Source organism: Carcharodon carcharias, chromosome 1 (genome assembly GCF_017639515.1).
Source record: "Carcharodon carcharias isolate sCarCar2 chromosome 1, sCarCar2.pri, whole genome shotgun sequence".
Lineage (NCBI taxonomy): Eukaryota > Metazoa > Chordata > Chondrichthyes > Lamniformes > Lamnidae > Carcharodon > Carcharodon carcharias.
The window spans coordinates 37482290-37508870 of record NC_054467.1 but is presented as its reverse complement, the minus strand read 5'-3'; the positions used below and the strand labels follow the sequence as shown (position 1 = coordinate 37508870).

Here is a 26581-nt window from a genome sequence, read left to right as displayed (position 1 = left end):
CCAACCGAGGTATGTGTCTCTGCGCTGGTGGAGGGTGTGGGTGAGCACTGTGAGGGGCCTTCAATTAGGATGTCATCAGATTCTTCTTCCATGGTGTCTTCAGAGCTTGAGTCGAGGACCTGGCTTGTGGACCCCTCGGCTGCTTCCCGGATGTGCCTGCAAAAGCACAGAGAGATAATTAGTGCATGGCAGGGACTGCAGAACTGGAGAAGAGACTCACGGCGTGGTTGCCTGATGGATGTTGCACTGCTGAATCCTCACTTAGTTGAGCACCGCCGATCTCACAGACAGCACAGGAACAGTCTAGATCATCGCTGGCCAGCTGGATGGCTCCATTCTCAAAGGCTTTCAGGATCTTGATGTCGGGAATTCCCCCACCAGTCTGCGACCTTTCCCTCTTGTCTGCCAGCTTGTTCTACATGAAGACAGAAGGAGAGAGCATTAGCCAGATGATGAGTTGATAAGTATGCCTTGCATGTGTGGGTAGTGAATGGTGCCATGGACAGGATGAGGACATGATCCGCAGGGCAGATGAAGGCATGTATGAGAGAGTGAATGGTGGTGTCCCTTGAACTGGCAGTGAGTGAGGGCCCTGTGGATGTGTGATGAGTTTGTGAGTGTATGAGTTGAGAGCAATGAGAAGAGTGACTTCTCAGAGTAGAGGAGATCATTCATCTTCTTTCAGCACTGATGGGTGGTCCATTTCTGCAGGACATTGGCGCTGACCACCACTGCCAATGCCTCTCAAGCGGAATTGATGACATTGCTTCCTGGTCTTCACCCAGAGTGGGGTGAGAGGATATCGGGGAGGGCTTCCACTCTGTCCAGCAGGTACCCAAGGGAGGCATCGCTAAATTTGGGGCTGCATGTTTCCTTCCTTTGGCAGCCATAACTTTCCAGCAACTTCCAATCCCTTAAAGAGAGCTAGCTCTGTGCAGGGGCACCCTTTAATATAGCTCCCGGATAACTGACGGCCTGAGGTGAGCTAATCAGAGGCCACCTCGCCAGTAATCCGGCATGTTCCCCGGGAATGCATTATTAAGGAGGCGGTATGCACCAGGAACGGGACAATACGGCACGAAAACATGCCATTGCGAATGGCAGGTAAAGCGTCCTTTTTCCCTCTGCTACCATACTTCGTGTAAATCTGGAGCAATTTCACCCAATGAGAAAATGTATTGTAAGTGTCACCTGCAGTTCCTGTTTCGCCTGTAGGTGGCAATGACCTTGTAAAACTCTGCCTGTGACATTAGGTGGCTTATAGCAATAGTTGAAACTGTAAATTACTGTTTTTTAATTCCCCTGCACTCCCTACAAGTGAAGAAATGGTGACTTTGCCATAGATTATTACGAGAAGCAGCCAATGGAAAAATGGAAACCTAACTCCACTCTTCCAAATATCAAAAGGAAGTCAATAAAACACACAATCATACAGCATGCAGCACAAATACAATTTCCTCCCTCCCCTCCCACATCTCCTCCAGTCATCTGATGAATATAATGGCCCAGGATTTCCTGGATTGATTGACACAGGAATTACATGGTTATTTATGCAGCATTTTTACACCTATTTTGCTGACAGGATGTTGTATAGAATATGCAGCACAGGCAGAGCTCCCCGTGAACCAAAGTAGAGATAGTTATTGCATGGCAGCAGAGTCAAAAGCAGGAGAGAGAGCACTCACAGTTGCGTTGAGAGAGGGATGATGTGGTGCAGGATCCTCACGTGCCAGTTCACCATCAACCTCACCATTGCCATGGGAACTGTCCATGTCTTCACCAGTCAGTGCAATGGCACGCTCCTCAGAGTGAGTGAGCCCCAGAGGCTAAGAGCCTGATGGAGACGTGAGGGTGTATGTGAGTCTCTGAAAGGCCCTGCCACACACACACACTTTTCCCTCCAGAATAACTTGTGTGCCAGCTGCTCCCTCTACAGTGACGGGTCTTCCAGGCTGCTTATTCCCACCTCTTCACTGAAGGAGTCTTCTTGGCTGCAGATGAGGACTTGGATGGAGCTGAGGGACTGGCTGGCTGAGGGTGTTGGTCCCTTAGCAGAGCTCCCCGTGAACCAGAGTAGAGATAATTAGTGCATGGCAGAAGAGTCAAAAGCAGGAGAGAGAGAGCACTCAACAGTAGTGTTGAGAGAGGGATGGTGTGGTGCAGGATCCTCAGTCGATGTTCAACGTCCACCTCACCGTCGCCATAGGCCGGGTCCACATCCTCACCAATCAGCATGACGGCATGCTCCTCAAAGTGATTGAGGGGCCTAATGTAGGCCACTCCACCCCTGGTCTGGGACCTCCCCTTGCTGCTGTGAGCCAGCTTCTCCTGCATGAAAACAGATGAAGGGAATGTGAGCAGGACACATGACACTGCATGGAATGTTTGTGTGGTGAACGACGCTATGGCAAGGAATCACAATGTAAATTCAGGAGGCTATGAGCCTGATGGAGATGTGAGAGTTTGTGTGAGAGTTAGCGGTGTTGTCTCTTGAGGTGTGAGATCCCTGTGGATGTGTGATGAGTTTGTGAGTGCGCGAGTTGAGAGTGATGGGGTGGTTGACTTAATTTGGTGGAATGGATGAGAGCATTCATCCTCTTCCTGCACTGGATGGCTGACCTCCTCTGTGCTCTGTTGGCGCTGAGCCCCGCAGGCACTGCCTCTAGGCCATTTGGTGACTCTAGTGGACCTCCTGCAGCCAGAGCAGGGGTAGAGGACATCGCGACAGCCTTCTACTGCATCTAGCAGGCACCCCAGAGAGGCGTCACTAAATTTGGGGGCTGCTGTTTTCTTTGCTTTCAGAGTCATTTGTCACCTGGAGCAGTCCTGGTCTAAAGCAGGCTGTGCTCTGATGCGCTTTAAATATAGCGCCTGGAGCAAGGAAGTGCTGAGGTCACAGGGTGGCGGGCAAATCCAAACCCACCTGGCAGTGATCCAGCTTGTTTCCCATGAATGCATTATTAATGAAGTGGGACACGCCTGGAATGGAACGATAAGGTGTGAAAAGCCACCATTGCAGCCAGAGTGTAAAATGTCCTTTTTCCCACCCGCGATTGCACTTTGTACAAATTTGGGACAATTCTGTCTAGTGATTTTGAGTCCTGCTGCACCTAATATTAACAGGAATTAACTTGGGAATGACACAAATGATCGATAAAACTCACACGTAGAAATGTTTCAGCATAAAACAGGTGTAAATCAGCTATGTGCAAATTTCCTCACAAAAAGTTTGCACAGATCCACATTTGCGTCGTAGTTAAGCCAAACTTTCCAGTTGATTACAGGGTACTGTCTTCACTGAGAGTAGAAGAAGCATACAACTAATTTACCCATTGTATTTCCTTGCCTCACAAAGCTCCAACAACCATCAAAGAATTTAACATGTTGAACAAAACATCCTGGCCCTGCAATTGTCTGCCATCTGAGAAAAAAATCGGGGTGTGGGGAGAAAAGGACAGGCCATTCTTCTCTCCTCTGCCACACTCAGATGAAAATCTGTGCTATTATTCCCTTGCCTTTCCAACCCCATGCCCTTTATCTCGTTCCCCGTCCCTTCCTTGTCTTACCTTCTATTCCTCATCCTCTCTCCTCACCCATCACTCTGCCCTCCTCATCTGCTCTTCATTGCCCTCTTTTCTCCTCTCCCCCTCCTTAGGGCTTTCCTATCTCCCTCTTCACCCTCTCATGCCTGGGTTAATTTCATTCTGCTTGACCTGAGTATTCCTTTGATTTTCATGCCCTCTGATTAATATCCTAGGAGATCAATGGATTTGAAAAAAGAAACCAAAGGGACTTAAATGGCACAGTAGGTTTATATATACCTGCCATCACTGGGAAATGGATTATAATCCATTTCAGAATAATAGGGTAAAAGTTTCACATTGTCCAGTAGCTTGGAGAGTCTGAAGTGAAATGAGTTTAAGTGGTTTCAGCCAAGCTTATGATGGAGACAAGTGCAGTTTGTGGTGATGTGGCTTAACTTGGCAGAGTTAGAAAGGTTGTAGACAGGCTTACACTAAAATTGAGAAGTACTGAACAATAATGGGTGATTCATTTGCACTTTTCTAATTCTAGAAATTTTTGGGTGCAAGGAATACACATTTGGCATTAATGAGGAGTAATTGGCAGGAGTATAACATTAACATCTGGCAGGATTGTGACATTGATTTCCTGCATTGTTAAAGCATATACTGATAAGGACTATACGATATTATTGAAACCTAATTAAATTAAATGAACTGAAATGAAATGCAGCTTCTTGGCAGACACTTGCCTTTGGTAAAAAAGATGTCACTAACCTTGCTTGAAGACAGATTAGGAACCCTGTCACACTAGGAGCAGCGATCTTGCTATCATTTTCTAAACATTCCTTAGTGTATTATCGGTGTGTGGAATTGACTAACTCACAGGATAAGTTTAGATGCCAGGTAGATTGTGTCAAGTTTGGTTGTTTGCCCATTGTCATTGATCTTTCATGGTGCTTCTTGTTTTGCTCAGTTCAAAGATCTGCTTAAGGTATAGGAGGCAACTGGAATGGTGTGATGGGCTGTTATAATTTTTCAGTATGAGCAAAACGTCATTGCCCCGGAGTAGCAGTGAGGTGGGAGTTTGAAAAACAGATGGGCCTGTTTGACCTATGAAGTCTACTGCATTTAACAAAATGTTAGACATTTTGTTTCTGTTTTGCAGAATGTGCATTCAAAAATTAAGATAATATTTTCATCTTACAGTCTTGCACCAAGTATTTTTGTTGTTGTTAATTTTATCTCTCCTTCCCTTCTTCAGTGGCCTAATAAAAACCCTGACTGCTTCCTGGTTTAGACTTCCTTGGGTTCCAAACACCCTCTGATAACACACTCAAAAGTGACCATTCTTCATGTGTGAGCCTTGGCATGGCAACAACTATTCAGTCACAAGTCCAGTTTTGTCCACTCAAACAGTTGTTTCCAATGATTAGAAATGGCAACTGTGGCCCAGTTACCTTTTCCAGCCCAAAGATTGCAGTGCCCCAATCATTGTATAGTTGAGATCAACTAACTCAACACATATCAGTTGTCGAACATGTGTTTTGTTTGCATAGTTCTGCTGTGCAGTGAGTTAACTTATTGGAAGAGAATTTCAACTTACAGCTGTCTACTTTTCAGTTGTAAATTTGGCATAAAGCCTCCAAATTTTGTGTTGTAAACTGTCAAGCCTGAGTTCTGTTAGAATTATGCTGGATACTATATTAGTGTGGGTAATTTTTGGTTATCCAGTGCAGTTGTCTGAAATAGGCATTAAGCTCCATGAAAATGAAAATCTTTAACTAATGTCAAATTCAGAAACAAATGGCTGGAATTTAGGCTGTGCATGCTGTGCCAACTTGTAGCAGTAACCATCAGTACATAAAGGCAGAAGCGTGCTCAAAAAAACAGCCAAATACATTTTCAGTTTTTATTGTTATGAATCCAGTAGAAGCTAAGAGCTGCCTGCCCATACAAGAATGCTGTTCCCTTTCTCCAACCCGAATCCTTCTCCACCCAAAACCTGCCCTTCCCATCCACGATGATGAGCTGAAGCAGGGTGCTGATTTGATGTATGCAATTCGCCAGCAGTATTTAAATAATGCCCAATATCTATTTCAACTCAGGCCTGATGTCTGCAGGGGCAGAGCAGACAGTCATCACTCACCAATTTTATGCCCATTTTGGGCAGAAGTTGAATTTCTCTGTGTCATAATCATCAGGGGAGTTTATATGTAGCAAAATTAATTTTCTCTTTCCACTCAACTTGGGGCTTTACATTAGAAAATTAACAGGAACCTCTAACAAGATGCTAATTTAATTATAGATATAACAAAAACTATAGTTACTGCAAATTTGAAATGAAAGCACAATACTCTGGAAATGCACAGTTCTATCAGCACCTGAAATCAATCTTATATCAAATATGAAGGGATTTGTGCTGCATTTCCAGCAGTTTCTGTTTTCATTATGTGCAGGTTGAGCTTTTGAAGCTGCAACAGTGGCTTTGGAATATAACGAAAATTTTTATTGTTTGAGGATTTAAGAGAAAAGGAGTAGAAGCGAGAGCTCTCAGGCACATTATTAGAAGATTAGAGATAAGGACTGCGGATTCTGTTGTATGATCCTACCGACATTAGGGTGAAGATTGAATAAGCCTACTGCTGCCTCACTCCGCAACCAGGATTTACTGCCCCTGCCAGGATTGCCATGACCACTCGTAAATTATGACATGTTGCAGCGCTGGTTCCCTGTTGAATTTCCTTCGTGCCCATCACAGCTGGCACCGCTTATTGGGGAAAGTGACAGCCCATCCTGGGAAGTGGTAATATCAGTCCTGATGTCCCCACAAGAAGGAAGCTGGTCCAGTGGTGATCTCCAATACTTCCAGTAAAGTTCTTACTTAGTTTGTGCAATCATTGTTCACTGCCAGGCCTTCCAGAAATACCAAAATTCCCATCTGTGGGTTCCTTCTCTCCGTTTAAGCACACAGTCACTACTTGTGGTATTGCAATGGCAGTCCTGTGGAAGCAGCACCAGAATTTTGTGACGAGGCAATGATGGGGTCACTTTTGGGGGGAAAGAGCCCCAATGGATGCTCAGCATACACTCAGGAGGAACCCCCAACTTTGTTTCCTGCCTGAACATTGTCATAGAGAGAACATTGCCATGATCTCAGCAGCATTACTTTATCAGCATAGTGCCCATTCAGGACAACATTTTAATTTGACACTACTGCAAGAAATGAGACGACTGACCTGCCTATATGCAACCTCCTGACTGTGAGTTCACATAATCTAGGCTGACACGTGAGTGTAGTGCTGATGGAGTGCAGCACTGTCGAAGATGCTGCCTTTCAATTGAGATTTTAAACCAAGGCTCCGTCTGCTCTCTCAGATGACTAGAAAAGATAAAATGGCACTATTTCAGCAAAGAGCAGAGGAGTTTTCCCTGAAAACTTGGTCAATATTTATCCCTCAACTAATGTCACTAAAACAGATTATCTGCTCATTATCACAGCCCTGTTTATGCATATGGGAGCTTGCTGTGTGCAATTGGCTGATGTGTTTCTGACATTACAACACTTCAAAAGTATTTCATTGGTTGTAAAGTGCCTTGGGATGTCCTGTGGTCATGAAAAGTGTTATATAAATGCAAGTCTTTCTGTTTTAACGTGTAGAAAATAATTCAGAATAATCTGGGTCTATCAAAAGTACATTTTTGTCCGCTTTTGGAAAGATTTAAATGTAAAAATGTGGTGGAGGATGTGAACAGTATTATCAGAGTTAAAACTTGCTTATGTGTAAGCCCAAGTGGCCATTACTCAGCAAGGTAAATGCTTTGGTTAACTCAAAATTAAAAGCAGGATGAAAGTAAAATGAAGAAATAGTGGGCAGAAAATTTAGGTTGGCAGGCGGGCACAATTGGCGGGCCTGGGAGCAGCTGGGGAATGGACCCCCCGATCACGATCGGCCCCCGACTGCGATTTCACACTGGCTGGCCAATTAATGGCCAGTCTGCTTGAAACGCACGCTGAGAAGCTCAGAGCTGCCGGGATGGGAGAGCGGGAGCTGACGTCTGTGCGGGCGCAGGTGAGCACTGACAGAAAGCTCCCTGAAGGCAGAGAGCTGAAGACCCTGAAAAGCAATAAATAAAAAAATTGTGCAGGCATCACAGTCAGTAACCTGAAAATATACAGGATAAAAATGCTGCCTATAGATCTTTATTTTTCTTTCATTCAATAACAGAAACACCATCCTGCCAATGGATGAGGTTTCATGAAAAATGCCAAGTCCACCTGGCCGATTCACCTGCCCGCCAACCGTAAGGTTGGATGGACCACGACAAATCGGAGACAATTGCACCTTTAGTGACCTTAACTGGCCTCTTAATTGTCAGCAGGCCCACTTCCGACTTTTGCAGGCACCCGCCGACCAAAATATCGCGCCAGCGCTGGATGAGGTCAGGACACTTGTCCAATGTCATTTCACGTCCATTTGGGTCAGGCGCACGCCTGCACGCCAAGCTAAAAATTCTGCCCAGTGTTTATCTGAATTTAATACCACCGGTTTTGAAACATTCTATGGGTTTAACATTCTATTTTATAATATTAATCCAGTGAAGTCTTTACACTGTTACAGGAGCTTCACCTAAACCATAATATGCTTTAAAATTCCTGCTATTGATTTCAGTAAAAGGGTATGTTTTGTTTAACTTCGGTCATGTCTTTAATTAAGGGCTAACTGAAAAACACACCTTGCTTCCAAATCAAAGCACTTCCAGTTGATTGCCTGCGTTTAACCTTGATGCCAAGGAGTCTAACATTAACCATTCTGTTTTCATATGCTTACTTAGTTATTTGCTTTAAATCAGTAAAGCACATGCTCCCAAATGGGTCTGCTTTCTTAGGAAATGATGTGCAGAGTTTTCATGGTCGATTAAAGACTCACTTGGCTCTGAGTCACAGTTTTGGAATCAATGTTTTATGTTATTTAACATCTGGAGATTTATACATTATTAGACTTTGGTGTGGATGTGTGGAGAGTGGCTGGAGTCAGTGCAGGTTAAACTAATCCTTCAATGAGGTGTGTAAAACACAGCTCATCTGCTGTAAATGTAAAAGTAGTCAGTGACTATTATCCTGTGTACTTAACCGAACTAAACACTCATGTGTGCTCAGCACTTAGCAAGATTAAATGGTTGTAGTAATTAGCTTAGATTCTGAAGAACAGAGAGCAGGTCCAACATGTTTACGAGAAGTTCCCCCAATGACTCAATGAAAAATACGACCCTGAGTTATGTAGTGCTGGAAGATTCTCCATTTGGTGTCTGGTCTCTGCTGAATTAGTAGATCCAGGAAAACAATTAGCCAGGATTAGAGAGAAGATGGCTTCAATCTTGATACAGTGACCCTAGCTGAGGAGTTTTGTGTGAACATTGGGTAAACTCCAGTAAAGTAGCAAAAAACAAAAAACTGCGGATGCTGGAAATCCAAAACAAAAACAGAATTACCTGGAAAAACTCAGCAGGTCTGGCAGCATCGGCGGAGAAGAAAAGAGTTGATGTTTCGAGTCCTCATGACCCTTCAGCAGAACCAGTTCTGCTGAAGGTCATGAGGACTCGAAACGTCAACTCTTTTCTTCTCCGCCGATGCTGTCAGACCTGCTGAGTTTTTCCAGGTAATTCTGTTTTTGTCCAGTTAAAGTAGCTCTGCTTATATTTGCTATCTAGGCTTTCCCACGAAGAACTGCCAATTGGGTAGTTACAAGAAGAACCTGCACCTGTCGTCTTAATAGCAAGATGGTACAATGGACCAGTTAATTTTATCTTGGCATTGTTTATTTCACAAGTTCACTTTACTGAAGCTAAGTGTGAAATGATCCCAGTGCACTTAATGAGTTTCTTTTATTCTCCTTCCTCTTAACAGCTACAGCCTGGTTGGTGGCAACTCCCATTTTTCCATTAATCCATCTACTGGACAAATTATTACAAGTGCTCTGCTGAACAGAGAGAACAAAGAAATATACAGTCTTGTAGTGGTAGCTACGGATGGAGGCATACCTCAAGCCATGTCCAGTTCAGCCACTGTGTTTTTAACTGTTTCAGACATCAATGACAACCCTCCCAGATTTCGTCATTTCCCATATGTTACCCACATTCCAGCACCCACAAATGCAGGTGAGCAACTTTGTCAAAAGCATGCCATGGAAAAAGGAAGACATTTTGGAAGCTACAGTTCAGAAGGTGGCATCATCAGAAACAGAGAAATTGAAAGAATGAAAGGAAGTGGGGTGGGAGGAAATATATTCAAGGTAGCTGTGGTCATCAGTGAGCTAGTCGTAGACATATTGGTGAACTGCCCATCCCCAGCAGTGGAGATAGAAAAGTCAAAGAAGGGAAGGGAAAAGCTAAAGATGGACCATGTCAAAATAGTTTGTTACCATTTCTCTAAATTAAGGCAAAATGAAAGCAAAACAGAAGTGTTCAAGTTACCAGATATTAAGCAATAATTTAGGACAGATTACAAGAGAACATTACAGAAGGTTGACTATCCATTAAGTAATGAAAAAGCAATTAGATGAATATTATAAGGATAAATGACATATAAATCATGAGCACAGTGTTCAATTAATAGACTTTGGAAGAATTTTAGCATGGAGAGATAAAGATACTGACTAAAAGCAGATCCAATAACATTTGTAATCTGCTATATTTTGATCTATTAGTGCGTGCTGTAACATATTACACATCTAATGTTGTCATTTTAAAAAATATATTTTATGGGCAAAGAATGAGCAGTATGATTTGGGCTTTAAATCTATTTGGGATGACAAAGCAACTTGATTTAGTATTGGATATTTAATGTGCACCATCCTTCTTTAATAATTTGTGTTTTTAATAATTAAAAAAAATTTAAATTGTTGGCCACCAGCCAAATTAATTTGCTTTGATGTTTTGCTGATATATTGCTGCTATATATCAGTGATATTGCCACAGAATTTCCTTCAGTTAAGCAAAACCTTTTCTAACCATGCATCTAGTTTGCATAGTTCATTTTTTCCAGATCACTACTGCAAAATGACAATTTTAAAGCATCAGTACAATTTTCTGCTCAAACCCATTATTTATAATATGTATTAAGCCCTTTTTGTTCTGTTTTAGAACTGTAAAATAATATATATTTATCTGTATTACTTCCTGGGAATTTACTTTTGATTGTCATCTAATGATCTTTTATGGAAAGAATTTGCAATTATGTCACACTTCTCAAAATTCCTGGAAACATATCACAGTCAACAAAGTACTTTTGAAGCACAGTCACGACTGTAATATAGTAACCCGTGGCAGCCAGTTTTCGCATAACAAAGTCACAAATCACAATGACCAGATAATCTTTCCTTCTGGTGGTGTTAGTTGAGGAATAGCTGTTAGCCATGAAATCGGGAGAATTCCCTTCTTCTTCATCTTCACATAATGCCATGGGATCTTTTACATCCATCTGAGAGGGCAGGGGGAACCTGAGTTTAACATCTCATCCAAAAGATTGCACTCACACAGCACTGTCACGCTAGGTTCTGTCCTTAAGTCTCTGGAATGAGACTTGAAGCAATGTCATTCTGACTCGGGACCGAGTGTGAACCAAGGCTGACACCTCTTAGTGGTTACATAATAATTATTTAATCTTTCAGCGTCAAAATCATCAAGAGCACAGAATATTCTACCTATTAACATCTAACATAATTAATGGAGGATCCAATGCAGAGTGAGCTTTACCATAAGTAACATAGATAGCCTGTTGTGGTTTTTACAGCAGAAACTTCATTTTGGGTTCAGCTGAGCAATAGAACTGAATTTTGCTACTAGCATGCTGATCCCGAGATTGAGATGAATTCCAGGTAAGGAACCTAGAAGAACGAGTGGCAGGATGTCGGATGTGATCTCCCCCGAGGAGGCCAATTATGGAGCCGCCTCTGGGATCCCCATCCAATTAGGGATGGCGGCTGGGTTCCCGCATCGGGTTGTCAAATCAGCGTGGCTCATAGTGATGGCTGCCAACCATCTTCTCACTGTGAAGGGGCAGTGAGGTCTTCAGTGGGAGGGAAGCAGCTTCCATTGAAGCAGGTCAAGCACTAACAAAGACATCAGTCTCCATGAAGTGACTAAAAGGACATGTCTGCTACCTGGGGATAGATCCCTTTTGTGAATTACTGCCAGTAAATAAATATAAACCCTCAAATGAGGTGCCTCCATGTGCCTGGGAAAATTCTGACCTTAGACCACTCAATCCCCCACCAGTGAATGAGATTATAATTTGTACACTCATAGGTATCCTCAAGTATACATTTTACTCTTTATTATATTCTCATTTGACTATTAATCTACACTAAGAAGACAACAAACTCAGTCTCCAGTGTGTCCCATTTCAGCTCTACTTTTCAGCATTGCTCTCATTTAATTGAGATTACAAAACGACAGATTTTAAAAAAGAATGGTAGAAAATGAATATTGGATATGAATGTCTATGAAATATATCCCACAATATTGGTCATCAGCATTCCCACAGACTATTTTTCAAAGCATGCTAGCTAGCAAGGCTGTTACCAACTGTTTGTTATGGGTTATCAGATTGTACCTAGCTTTAAAACTGAGACTGACCACATCAGAAGCCTGAAAATGTGTTTAATTTTCCACTGTAGTCATGAATCCTCTATACTACACTTAATTCTTATACTAATAGCAAGTCTTAACATTATTCACCAAGAACATTGCCATTCTTTGCATTGTTGGACTGTTGCTTATGGCATTGTATCTCTTATTAGTGTGGACATTAATAAAAGTTTTGAGATCAAGAGCAGAACCTATGAAACAAAATATTTAGAATTCACCACCGATGCAGTATTCTATTAGAGATTATTATGATTTCCATGTTCTGTAACAAACCGGCTGCTCTCACTTGATTTAACAGGCGTCATTCAACAATTACCTCATTAATTAAAAGTATGCTGGCTTTTTACAGGAAAGAGACATGGGCCTGATCACATTGTTGTAGTCTTCAATTGCTTATGGTAGGATTTAGGAGTAAAAAAGCAGGATTAATTTATTCTGCTCAAAATTGCTTCAAAGCTTGAACTCTGTATTCTGAAAGTGTCAGCCTATATTTCATATGCTGCTAGACCTCCCTTTCATTTCTAGCTTTTGCTCAGTGAGCATTGTCTAATGGTTTTACTAATTTTGTTGATTATTCAAAAAATAATTTATGTTTCCAAGGGCTTTGGTTGTCAATTTTGTTTTTAAACCAGGATTTCATCAGTCAGCAGTCAGACCACAAACCCAGTCAGTGCAAGGATTAAACATCTATTTCTAAACGCTACTCTTCTAATCTGGGGCATTTTTCACTGGTGTGCTACAGTGAGCTTGAATGTGCTAAAGGGCATTATATATTGACAATAATTGATAGTTCCTTACATTGAATGTCTGTAGTCCAGAAAAGTCAACTAATAGAGGACTATTGAGATATATATCATTTTCTAATACAACCTGTACAAAACAGATGATAGGATTGCTATTTCTTTGTGATTTTCTTAGCAGAACTACTTGAATTGGGTGTGCATAAACAGACTCCTAATGTTTTTCCTTTTTCTCCTGTCTGCAGGTTCATTTGTGTTTGCTGTGACAGTTTCTGATGACGATGAAGGCTCCAATGCGGAACTCCAGTATTCCTTGACAGGAAGGAATGTGGAAAAATTCCAGATTGATCCAAGCCGTGGTGCTATAATGGCTGCTCAAAGGTTAACTGGAGGCACTGATATCACTGTGACTGTTAATGTTAAAGACAGTGGAATATATCCAATGTCAGACTCCACCACTGTGACGGTGAGATTTGGAAATGAGGCTGATTTTCCTCAAATAAACGCAGGGCAACAGTCCTTTACATTCCCAGAAGACCAGAAGATTGATACCTATATTACAACAGTGTCAGCCTCTTCAACAAGGAGTCATGTAAGGGGGTCATTATCTTACTATATCGCCAGTGGTAACCTGGGTGATGTCTTCCATATTGATCAGCTGACAGGGAAGCTTGTTCTGATGAAGCCATTAGATTTTGAAGCTGTTCAGAATTATGTGCTATGGATTGAAGCCAGAGATATGGGGTATCCTCCTTATTCTTCCTATAAGCAATTGGATATAGCTGTGCTGGATGTCAATGACAATGCACCAGCTTTTAAGCAGGATCCTTTCATGGCCAATATAATGGAGAATACCTTCTCACATAAAATAACCACTGTTGTAGCAGAAGACAAAGACAATGGTCCTAATGGTCAAATAGAATATACCATAGTGGATGGTAACCAAGGCAATAATTTCAACATCAACAGAGAAACTGGTGAGATCAGAAATACTGGACCATTGGACAGAGAAAAGAATGCCCAGTACACATTAACTGTAAAAGCAACAGATAAAGGAGCTTCTTCAAGGAGCTCTTTGTGTCATGTCATTATCAATGTTTTGGATGAAAATGATAATGCTCCAAGATTCTCACAGATATTTAGTGCTCACGTGCCTGAAAATGCTGCTATTGGCTACACAGTGACACGTGTTACCACTTCAGATGAAGACACTGGGGTGAATGCTGTTAGTCGGTACTCTATAAGAGATGTAAATCTTCCCTTCTCCATTAATGCAAAGACCGGAGATATCACCGTCAGCAGGCCTCTGAATCGGGAGGATATGGAACGCTACACAGTCAAAGTTTATGCCCATGATTCTGGGTGGACAGTGAATACAGACATTACCATTTTTGTGACAGATGTAAATGATAATGCCCCTCGATTTACTCATCCTTCATATTATCTAGAGTACCCAGAGCTCACAGAGATTGGCTCCAGAGTTACTCAGGTAGTAGCTACAGATCCTGACAATGGCCTTAATGGTCAAGTGTTTTACTTCATAAAATCACAGTCAGAATTCTTCCGAATAAATTCCAGCACAGGAGAGATCTGTACCAAACAATATGTAAAATATCACAATTCCACAAGTTCTAACAATCTGAATATCAACAGGCACAGTTTTATTGTAACAGCCTCAGACAGAGGTAGAATTCCCATGATGAGTGAAACTACAGTCATTATCAACATTGTGGACAGTAATGACAATGCACCGCTGTTCGAATCTGAAAAATACTTCACTCCTGTCACTAAGAATGTCAAGGTTGGTACAAGGTTAATTAAAGTCACTGCAGTGGATGACAAAGATTACAACCTAAATTCAGAAATAGAGTATCATATTACTGGTGGAAACAGTTCAAATCAATTTGCATTGAACAAGAATAATGGTTGGGTTTCTGTTGCTTCCTCTCTCAGGGCCAATGTGAATAAGGTGTTTTTGATCAGAATCACAGCAATGGATAAAGGTAATCCCCCACTATCCGCAACATCCACTGTTCGCATTTTGGTAACGGAAGAGAATATGCACACACCTCAGTTCTCTCAGAGCCACATCAGCATCACAGTTCCTGAAAGCCTCGCCACTGGAACAGTCATCAGAACAGTTTCAGCCAGAGATAAAGATGCTGATATGAATGGGTTAATCAGATATAACATTTCTAAAGGAAATGAGGCAAGAGTGTTCTCTATTATCAATTCAACGGGTGCTATATCTCTGGCTGGACATCTAGATTATGAGTCTCAGCAAAGGCATGAACTGACCATTAGTGCTGAAGATGGCGGTTGGATGAAAAGAACTGGCTACCTTAGTATTACTGTTCATGTCACTGATTCAAATGATAATGCACCACTTTTCAGTCCAGAGGAGTACTTTCCAATTATATCAGAAAACGCCCCGAGTGGCACAACTGTAGTTCAGTTAAATGCTACAGATGCAGATTCTGGAGCAAATGCTGTGATAGCATATGCAATTGAGACAACTGACAGTGACCTTTTTGTCATTGACCCAAACACTGGAGTCATCACAACTCAAGGATTTTTGGACTTTGAAATGAAACAGAGTTATCACTTGTATGTGAAAGCCTTTAACGTCCCCGATGAGGACCGCTTTAGTTTTGCTGATGTTTATGTGCAGCTCAGTGGTGTAAATGAGTATGTCCCACGTTTTGTGTCCAGACAGTACAGCTTTGAGATCTCAGAGGCTGCTTTAAAAGGCACCACAGTTGGGGAAGTATTTGCAAGTGATCGAGACCTTGGGAATGATGGAGTTGTTAGCTACCTACTTGTTGGTAAAAGCAGAAGGAAAGGGTTCAGGATTGACAAAAAGACTGGACAAATTTATGTGTCAGGGCAGCTTGACCGGGAAAAGGAAGAAACCGTTTCCTTGAGGGTTCTTGCTAAGAATGCTGGAAGCATCCGTGGATTTGATGTTGATGAAGTCTTTGTGAATATTACTGTACTGGATGCCAATGATCCTCCTGTTTTTACATCTGAGGAGTATTCGGTACAGATTAATGAGGGGGCTGCACCCGGAGCTCATGTCATTTTTGTAAGTGCCTTTGACTCTGACTCTGTTCCCAGTTGGAGCAGATTCACTTATCACATTGGAGCTGGAAATGAAAAGGATGCCTTTTCTATTGACTCACAGTCTGGCCAGGTTTCAGTGGCAGCAGAACTGGATCGTGAGTCCATTCCCATTTACAACCTCTCTATATTAGCAGTTGATTCAGGAGTGCCTTCAGCCACAGGTAGCACCTGTTTACTTGTCAACCTGGAGGATATTAATGACAATGGACCTACTTTAATATCCACGAGTGGAGAAGTTGTAGAGAACCAACGTGCAGGGGCTGTAGTGATGGCACTTAATGCCTCTGATCCAGACCTTCCACCAAACCAAGGTCCTTTCACCTACCATTTGCTCAGCACAGGTCCTGCTACCAGTTACTTCACTCTTAGCTCTGGAGGGATCCTTACCACAACCAGAGAAATTGACAGAGAGCAGATCAGCGATTTCTATTTGTCAGTGGTCACTCGTGATTCTGGCACACCACAGATGTCTTCCACAGGAACTGTGCATGTCACAATACATGATCAGAATGACAATCCATCTGAGCCCAGAACAGTAGAGATATTTGTTCACTATTTTGGAAACCTGTTTCCTGGTGGGATTTTGGCAAGTGTGAAGCCCCAGGATCCAGATATATTGGATACCTTCCGCTGTACTCTGACTATGGGATCTACAACTCTTTTTAACATCCCAGCGGGTACATGCAACCTAAATTCCCAACCGAGGTCAACAGACGGAACATTTGATCTGATTGTCCGTAGTAGTGACGGCTTACACAGTGCCGTAAACAGCAATGTCCATGTTTTCTTCAATGGATTTAATAATGTGACAATAGACAATAGTGTCCTTCTTCGCCTGAATATTGCAACTGTCAAAGATTTTCTTACCAACCACTACCTTCACTTCCTACGCATTGTTAACTCTCAGCTCGCAGGAATGGGAACTGCAGTGCAGATCTATGGTTTTTATGAACTGAATGAGAAAACATATATAATGGCAGCTGTGAAACGATTTAGCAGTCAATACGTAAGCCCCAGTGGGGTAGCCACTTTTTTTGAAAGCATTAAGGAAACCTTATTCAGACAGAGTGGAGTGCGGGTAGATTCAGTGGACCATGACCCTTGCACTAATGACCCATGTCAGAATGGTGGAAGCTGCGTGAAAAGGCTTGCCGTTGGTCCATTATTACAAAGCGAGGAAAGCGTCCCAGTGGTCATTGTGGCCAACACAGCTCTAGAACCATTCATCTGTCGATGTCTGCCAGGATATTCTGGACATGCCTGCGAAACTGACATAGACGAATGTCTTCCATCACCTTGCCACAATGGTGGAATTTGCCATAATTTAATAAGTAGATTTTCATGTACCTGCCCTGAAGGGTTCATGGGAACTGCTTGTGAAAGGGACATCAACGAATGTCAGTCAGATCCCTGCAAAAGTGGTGGAACTTGCCAGAATTTCCCAGGCGGTTTTAGCTGTGCTTGTAAAGCTGGATATACAGGTATTCGCTGTGGGAAACCTCTTTTAATAATTTTTTCAGTGATTGTTATTATAAAATGCATACATCACTTCGTAATTAAATTAGTCATTAAGGTTTTTGGATATTTTGTATTTAAAATAATAATGCTGAGAAGTAACATTTTAGGCAGTTGGTGGTGCCATTATGCTATGGCAAGAGATTTTGTGATACAAGTCCATAGAGTCAAATGTCCACATGATTAATTCCTCTGAGAAGTCAGTAAGGAAATGTGTTAAAGCAAGGGATTTTCCTCAAGGTAGTAAAGGAAAATTAGTAAACTCACCAATATTGACCACCCTTACAGACTTCCTTCAAATGGCCATTGAGTGACAATTACAGAATACTAGTGGCAGGCTTGCTACTGATTCACGATGTTGGAAGCCTGAAGAGGGTGGCACGGTATAAAGTAAAAACTACCCATGTTCTGATGCACTACAATGCTTTTCAAATTTGTTCAAAGAGAAAGTTTCCTAAATGGAGTAATTTCAGTTGCCATTGGGTGACAAGATGTTCACCGTCCCCCACGTAGTGGGTTTCCATTTATACTGTAGCTTTACTCTGTCAGCAAAGATGCAAGTAAACAGGAAGGAAGGAAGGGAAGAAATGGTGGTCATCTCAGGTTGCTCTTACATTCTTCCGAGTGCTGGTTATAAAACCGCATTAACAAAGAGTTGGGAGCCAAGGTGCATTGTGCAAGAAAGAGGTAGTGGAATAAGTGTTAGGTTCAACAATTCTTTTTTGTTGGGAAATAATCTAGAGATTGGTAGTAAGGAATTGATTTTTCAAACTGTTAATGCCAACATAAACCTATTTCTACACTTGATTATGCATGTCAAGTCATTTTAGAATACTGTAGGTTTTTATTGAGCACCTCAACATTTTCAAAAAGCTTAAAACAGGCAAATAGATGTTGGTATTTTATTTTAAACTTTGGTGTACCTCTGAAAGAAAATATTTTTTAAAAGGCAAGTGATGAAGATCTTCAAAAAAGCCTGAGATCTACACTCTCCAGACACCCCATAGATGACAGTATTGCCATAGTAAATATTATAAATAATTGGTGTAAAACAAGATATCATGCTGCTGTCCTATTCTCTCCAAAAATACATTGGGAAGAATTTTCTCACCATTGGGCGGGCCGTTTGGAACGTGTGCGGGCAGGCGTGGAGCCAATTGTTGCCCATGATCAGCTGCATGCTGCCATTTTATGTGGGTGGGCCAATTAAGGCCCGCCCAGCGCGATGCGTGCCCGGTAGCGCTCAGCGCTACTTGTGCGGGGAGGAGGGAGAGTCGGGGCTGCCTCATGGAGATTAAGATCAACGTGAAACATTGAAAAAAAGAAAAAGGAAAATTATTCAGACATTATTGTGACAGTGTCACAAGAGCTGGAACATGTTTAAGAATTTTTATGAAAATTTTTATTGAATTAATAAAACCTTCATGAAACCTCATGCCGCCCGTGGATGAGGTTTCATGAAAAATTCGAAGGCCACCTGGGCTCTTTGCCCACCCGCCAACTTTAAGATTGGATGGGCAGCCCTGTTCAATTGGTTAATTAGATTATTAATGGCCTGAACAGGTCTTTGACAGTTCAGCGGGTACGCAGCCGATTCCGGTGCGCACCCGCCGAACAAAAGATCGGAATGACGTGCAGTGATTCAGCCCGTTTATATTTTTTCAGTAATGGAATGCAACTGGCAATAGATAGTTGCACAATTTTTAGCATTTGTGTCGGAAAGCCATCATTTCAGTATCATGTGCAATTTTTCAGTCTTGCTGTAAATGCCTGAAATGTACAGAAAAGTGGTAAAATTTCATTTTTGTGCCAACATGACAGATCAAGTAATCAGCATTTACATCAATTATATGCAAGAATCTTCTAATTTTATTACTTCTTGGGGGTTGTATATTATGATTGATTCATTCAAAAAAAAATCACTCTTTTAATGATGTTAAGTATTCATGTGATAATGGACAGATTGGATTTTTACATTTCACCTGACGTTTAGCAACCATCAACTATAGATCGAAACAATGTGCCTTTCATCCATGTTCCAGCAAATCTACCTCTCATTATGATAAATTATATTTTGCCAGCTGCATTGTGCCTCATTTCCGTTAACTTATTCTACTTTTTTGGGCTGAGAGTAATCGAAAGAGATTATCTCAGCCCGACGTCATTTTAAAGTTTGAACCCTTACGTCCTAAAGTTGAGTTAGTTAATGATGATTAAGGACATTTTGTCCTCTGTTTAAAAAAGATACATTTTCTTCAAAGTAAACGGGCTTTAACATACAGGAGTTGGGTGTTCACTTTTTCTGCCCAACCATTCCTTGAACTATTTGTTTCTGGTTTCATATGGTTTATTACAATAAAGGAATGCACTTTCATTAAATTGTTTTTTTTCAAATTAAGAAATCAGACTTATATATTTGAATGAATAAACTTAAGCAAAGCACATATTAGGCAAGAATTTACTGTCAAAATTACAGTGAGGTTAACAATGCTCACCAATACTAATGCACAAATCGAACAGCAACTTCAGCCGAGAGGAAATCCACAGTTAACTGTGAAAACCTGAAATTTGCTGTGTAAGGTATGCTTCTTGACTTGCCATTAGCTTCACAAAAACCAGCATATCACTGTCTGAATCACCACTGAAATCCATTAAATGTCACAAAGCCTAAGTACCCTTTTTAACGGTGTGATATGTCTTAATTACTGCCTAACAACTGCTCTAGCACTGAAAATTAACTATTGCAGATGTGGAGTCTCATTCCTTCAGCTTTTAATTGTTGAAGAGTTTTACTTTCTACGTGTTTTTTTTGTTTCCTTGCCGTCTCAAGCAAATCTTTCTTTCCTCTCTTTACTTCACTTTCTGTACCAGATTTGACATTGAATTCACTATTCTGGTTACAATTCCCCGTTCAAACTCTGCACTATTCATTTCAGAATTCTTCAATCTGATTAAAAAAATACGCAGTTGCTTGCCTGATTTCACAGGTCCCAGAAGCCTTGTAGAGTGCCTTGTAGAGCAGTAACTTTTGGAAAAGTCTCATGGAAATTGAACAGCCAAGGGCAAATCCGCACCATTGGTTTGCCAGCTAGAGTAAATTCTGCCCCGTTATCTTTCAATTATTTGCTGTCTTGGGAGTGGTGTCATGCTTTTATTTTTAATTATCCATTTGTCTACTTGGCCCAACTGTTGACACCATTCATATTTTTAAATATTATTTCAGAACATTTATTAATTGTACCTCAACACAAGGGAGGTATGTTATGGACTCCCCATGGTGTGTTGGCAGCAGGGAGGGCATTTAATCAGGATGGATGGTGGCATCCATCTCCACCCCAATTAAGTTCATAGTAGGAAGGCCCGTGGACAGCCTTCCCGCCCTGCCGCCAATTAAGGCCCTTAAGTGGGTAATTAATGCCCAATTAAGGGCTGCATCTCGCCACCTTTGGTATTAACCCAGCCCAGCAGCTGTAACCACTTATGAAGTGTGGTGAGCCAACCTGTCCGGAAGGGGGGGCGTGGGGGGAGGACACGCCGATGCATAAAATGACATGCGATGAAATCGGCCGTGCGTCCCAACGTCATCGCGCAGTCTCGCAATATTTCATTCGACGGGCACGCGTCGGAGTCGGCTGCGTGCCTGCTGAAATGTTAAGGGCCTATTAAAGCCTGTAAGGGATTAATTAAAGAAAATAACGCTGCCCATCCAACCTTAAGGTTGGCGGGCAGGTGAAAAGCCCAAGCGGCCTTCACGTTTTTCAGGAAACTTCATCCATGAGCCGGAATGAAGCTTTTATAAAATTAATTAATTAATTTTCTCACCTTTACAAACATCCCCCAACTCATGTGACACTGTCACGTGAGGGGACATGTTTAAATAAATTTTTACATCATTTATTGCACTTTTTTATTGTCTATTCAATCTCCCTAAGCCAGCTCTGTGCCTCAGGGAGATTGTTGCGCTTAAAGAGCGCAGGCCCTGACTCTACCTCCTCCCCCCGCCTGCACATGTGGCGTTGAGCATTACCAGCCGCGCGTTACGCTGGGCGGGCCTTAATTGGCCTGCCCACATAAAATGGCAGCGCACAGCCGATCGCAGGCAGCAATCAGCTCCACGCATGTCCCCGCCCAGCCCCCCCACCATAAGTTTAATCCTGGCCAGTGGTTTCCAATTGTTTCAAACAATTTCCATCTTAACCTGTCGGTAATGATTAAACTATTAATCTATAAAGTCAAAACAGAAAATTGCTTGAAATACAGAGCAAGTAAATCAGCATATGTATATGGGAAAAGCAGCTTTTGAAACCCTGGTTGTGTATGTGTACCATTTTATTATCTTGCCTCGGAATGAGCCCTTGAAGCTTAACCTTCAGGGTGGGTGGCTCTGTTGCTTAATTACCACTCAGACCTCCCAACTGGATGTTCAAGGTAGTTAGTACTATTCATTACAGTGCCATCTATGTAGGAGCTGCAACTGGAAGATTCAAAACCTGGCCTTGGATTACTGTGTGTTGGCTCCTCATAGCATTATTTGTAGCTGCTACCTCTCTATCCCCACACTCAAAATTGACCGGATTCCCCATCATATTTTCTCACCCAAAGGCATCTGTTAAACAGTTTTCTCCAGCTGTGAGTATTAATTAAAACATGTATTTATTTGAATTAAAGCACATTTCTTCATTGTTGAGGAAACCCTTTAATGAACTCTCCTCCCAACTGCTCTCCCCCCCCCCAGCCCCACCCCACCTCAACCAGACTATCATCATGGCAAAGGAAGGGATTGGGGCTATTCATTTATGTGGTTACCTAGCAGTCAACTGGGGCAATCTATATTGTATTTGAAATAAAGACTCAGCTTCATTTCAGATAGTGCAGATGTTCCCAAGCTATTACAATACATTGTAATAAATCACATTTAACATTTGATCTATTTTATGTATTTTACATTACAGAGCAAAACCTGTATCCTTCTCCCATTAAAAGCAGCAATGGAGATTTATTAGTCTATTATTTAAAGTGAGGTACACATGATGCATTAAATCTATTATTACAATCCGGTTAAAGACCATCAACATTTAAAGAGAAATTTGGACATTCAGTGATTAACTGAAAAAAATTTATGCCACAAGATCCCATGTTTTAAAATAACTATTTAACTATGCAAGAAACAAATAAAGCAAATAATACTAAACAAACATTGTCACAGGTGAATACATATATTTTATATTGAAAAGCATAATCAAATACAATCACATATACTTTAAAATTCTCAACTGAACCTCCCCTCTTTATTTGTGACTTCCTCCAGAAAGTCTCTGGCTACTTATCAGGCTCCTTCACTTCCCTGGACCAAACCAAAGCACCCCAGTTCTCAGGGCTTCATTTCTGTTCTCCTCAGTGGTCCTGCTATCCTCCAGTGTATGAGCTTTCTTGGGGTCCTTCCATTCGCCTCCAGCAAAGCAACCTTTATAACTGCTCCTTAAACACCTCACAATCATGGACATTCCAGTTCAAGCGTGGGCTTCAGACTTCACTACACTCTTGCTGAATGTCTCCACCTCAGAAATACCCTTGATTTCTAATAGCCCTTTGCTTCCAGTTCTTAGTAGACTCTTTCTTTCTCTGCCTGCTGAACTCAGGGCTTACACCCTCCAACTTGGATGCTTTTGTGTCATGCCTTTCTAATTGATTCAAATAAGTAATATAACCCCATACAAATTTAGTGAAATGAAGATTAACAAAGAGCCTACAGACACATGCAGACTGGGAGATGACAAATCCCAGAAGGGAGGTTAATGTTACCACTTCATCAGTCTAAAGTAGCATTGGATAGTAAGGCTAGGCTTGTTTCTTATAACATGCCTGATGTATGACCATTTTTGCTATTGATCAAAAAAAAGATTCCAGTACTTTATATACATTTTCTGGGCGGGACAAGCAACAAAAGCCTCTGGCATAACAAGCTGAAAAATTGGGCTCCATAATGCCACTGGTGTTGGCACTTGCAAGCCCAAGTCCCAAAAATGGCAGCAAATCAGCTTTAGATGCAGAGTGACATCACAATTTGCACATCCTGCATGCTTCTGGCCATGCAGCAATCTAACACTGATTTGGTGTTTGACCTGACATTTATGGACCTTACAGGTCCCGTTAACATCCTCTCTTAAACACTCTCAGCTGAGCAGCTGCACGAGGGACCCCAGCTTCTAAGACCCAACCTCCCTTCGCTCTTCTGAGGTCTGCCAGGCACACCCATCCAAAATCCCTGACATACCTGAAGTCCACGATGCATCACTTTTTGATCTTTGTGGACTGCCTGTAGTCCCAGCAGTGGCCACTACTTGGTTCTGGCGCTGCTGGAAATACAGAGCTGCTGGCCAATCAGATCGACTACCAGCACTCTAGGGCGGGACTTTCTCCCAGATTGGGGCAGAAGTCTCACTCTGATCCAATTAAGGCTGCTCCCAGCATATTATTGCTGCACGGGGGCCGGGTTTCAGGTCAGCACGGTGCCAAAAGACCTTTCGGCTGGGGTGGGGAATGGTGGGGGGGGGCGGTGGTGAAGGGCAGGTAATCCATTCCCCCGTAAAATTCACTACTATTTGATTTACATCCATATCAGCCATAGTCTATTCAGACAGGAGTTGTCCATTAAGCCCCTCAAACGTCAATCTTAATACCAACTATCCTTTTTGGGTCCATATCCCTTAGTCCCCTTGGTACCATTAGCAGTGTGATGAAACATCAGCTAGTGGATACAAAATTTCTATAATTTTTATACACTTTTTGGAGGAGATCCAATAAATAACATTGAACTCATAAATTTGGAACAACTGCATTTAATTGGCTCCAATAGAACACTCAAAATTGAATGAACAATTTAGAAGATGATATTTACTCTAGACAGATTCTAGAAGATGAACAACATTGTCAATTATAATCTGGTGAGAACTACGCATTTGAATTTAAGCATAGAGATGAGAGGAGTTCACAATGCGGCTGAATGTCATTGCATTCGCTTACCAACAGGTACTAAGGACCTAAATGAGGGAAAGATATTTAAAGAAAACAAAGCTTTGGAAATCTCAGTATTCTACGAATGGCATGCACACTTTGGGCTGGTGAACTCTTCAGTGGGATAAGCTATGTACATTACATTTGTGTTTTTCTTTGTTTTTTGCAGGTAAAACATGCGATTCTATTATTAACTACTGTGAATGTAACCCCTGTTTTAATGGAGGAACCTGCCAGAATCAAGCTGCTGGTTATTACTGCCACTGTCCATTTGGTAAGGAATAACAGTATGAACATGTATGTATATATACAAATAGAAGGTGCAGTCTTTTTCCAATAGATTTCTTAATATGTGAATATTTACATGAAACAGGTCCTAAAGGACAGATTGAGCTGACTGGATGGAATGACCTTTCTCATTTTTGCATCCTCTGGGATATGCATAAAATGGGTCCCCCAATTTACATTTGCTTTTGCTGAAAAACAATCCATTAATTTTGCAATTTTAAACACAATAATATGCTTTAATTATCTGCCTAAATCATTTTACATTGGTGGCATTTAAATACGATTTCTTTTGATAAATTGCTCTGATAGTTTGGATGATTGTAGCTTCATTCCAACCAGCAATCCAGGCTGATTCATGTATAATTGTGAATAAGTAGTTGAAGTTTTGTTGTTTTACATTATAAAACCATCTTACTTCCCTCTCACTGTGTTATTACAGTTTACTGCAGAGCTCTGACCAGTTTCAGGAAACATTGGTTATGTATAATACATAAACTTACTCCAAGTTTAATTTACAGTATGTCATTCAATGTGCAAAACAAACAATATTTGTGCCTTGCATCAGTTGAACAACTGCCAGGTTGGTTTACTAGATCATACAGTAGTAACTAAACTTCACGTACTTCATTGGCTGTAAAGCACGAAAGGGATACCCTGAGGTGGTGAAAGGTGCTATATAAGTGAAATTAATTTATTTGTTTCCTTTTTTTACTTCCTGTTCCTATACATGAAAGTGCTTAGATAATTAGAAGCATATTAAGGACAGCGACTCATCTGACACAGATATGGTTCATTACTTCCATCAGATTGAATATGCAGCCAGTCTGAAGTCATATCTGGATTAAAACCAGAGAGAATTGTGGATGACACAAGAGTGAAAATTGTTTTAAGATTTCTTTCTACAGTTGTCAGAGAGACTCTCTCCTCCAATTGATTCTGATTTTTTCTCTTCCTTTCCCTAGTTCATGCTCATGATTTTCTCCCAATCCCTAGTCACATGAGGACTTTTCTGCCCTCCTCCTGCCCAATCCCATTCCTGCTTCTACTATTCCTTTCTTCCCTCAGTTTACATTGTATCCATGACCAGAATTTACTCTGACATTTTACCTCTCTTCCAGAGTACATTCACATTTTTCTCCCACGTTCTCATGTTCACACTAGTACCATTCTTCCCCTTCACCGCCAACTCCTAATCACACTTCGGAGGGTAGGCAATCATTTACAAAGTCAGTGAATATGGATCCGGCAAGACAAGGTCGTCGTTTAATGGGAATGGGGTGAGGTGGGTATTGTGGATCAGATGAACTTGGATGCGGTATAAGTGAAGATGATAGAGAAACTAGAAAAATATATAGGTCTAGGGAGAACTAGATGGAATCTTGGGAGCAGTTTTTCCTTTAGACAGGGGAGGTGGAAGAAGCAGCAGGGGCAGCAGAATGGAGGGTTTCAATTCATAATGACAATGAGATCCATCCTGGCACTAGTTGGAGATGGCAGGGTCAGGAGGGTTAAAGATGTATTGGTAGCACTGTCAGAAAAATGAAGGCTACATTGCTTTCCAGAATGATCCTGGAGTAGCGAATGGCTTTGGTAGAGGTGAGCGAGAGCCAGTGATGCTTCTGGTAAGACAAGCAACCTTTAGTCCTTAAAGGCCCCTGGCTGCTATCCCATCACCTATTTGCTACCACAGCTCTACAGGGTATAGATTATTGCTTTAGGTGAGAGTTTCTG

The 26581-nt window shown here is 41.6% G+C and overlaps 1 protein-coding gene across 1 annotated transcript in view; it reads left to right on the top strand.

Annotated features, from left to right (window-relative positions):
- The window catches only part of LOC121292460 (protocadherin Fat 4), a 410751-nt gene that overhangs the window by 315763 nt on the left and 68407 nt on the right, over nt 1–26581 (top strand). Inside the window, exons 9-11 of the mRNA XM_041214468.1 lie at nt 9430–9680; nt 13156–17514; nt 24732–24836. Coding sequence (XP_041070402.1) covers nt 9430–9680; nt 13156–17514; nt 24732–24836 — 4715 coding nt within the window. The remainder of the gene's footprint in view (nt 1–9429; nt 9681–13155; nt 17515–24731; nt 24837–26581) is intronic.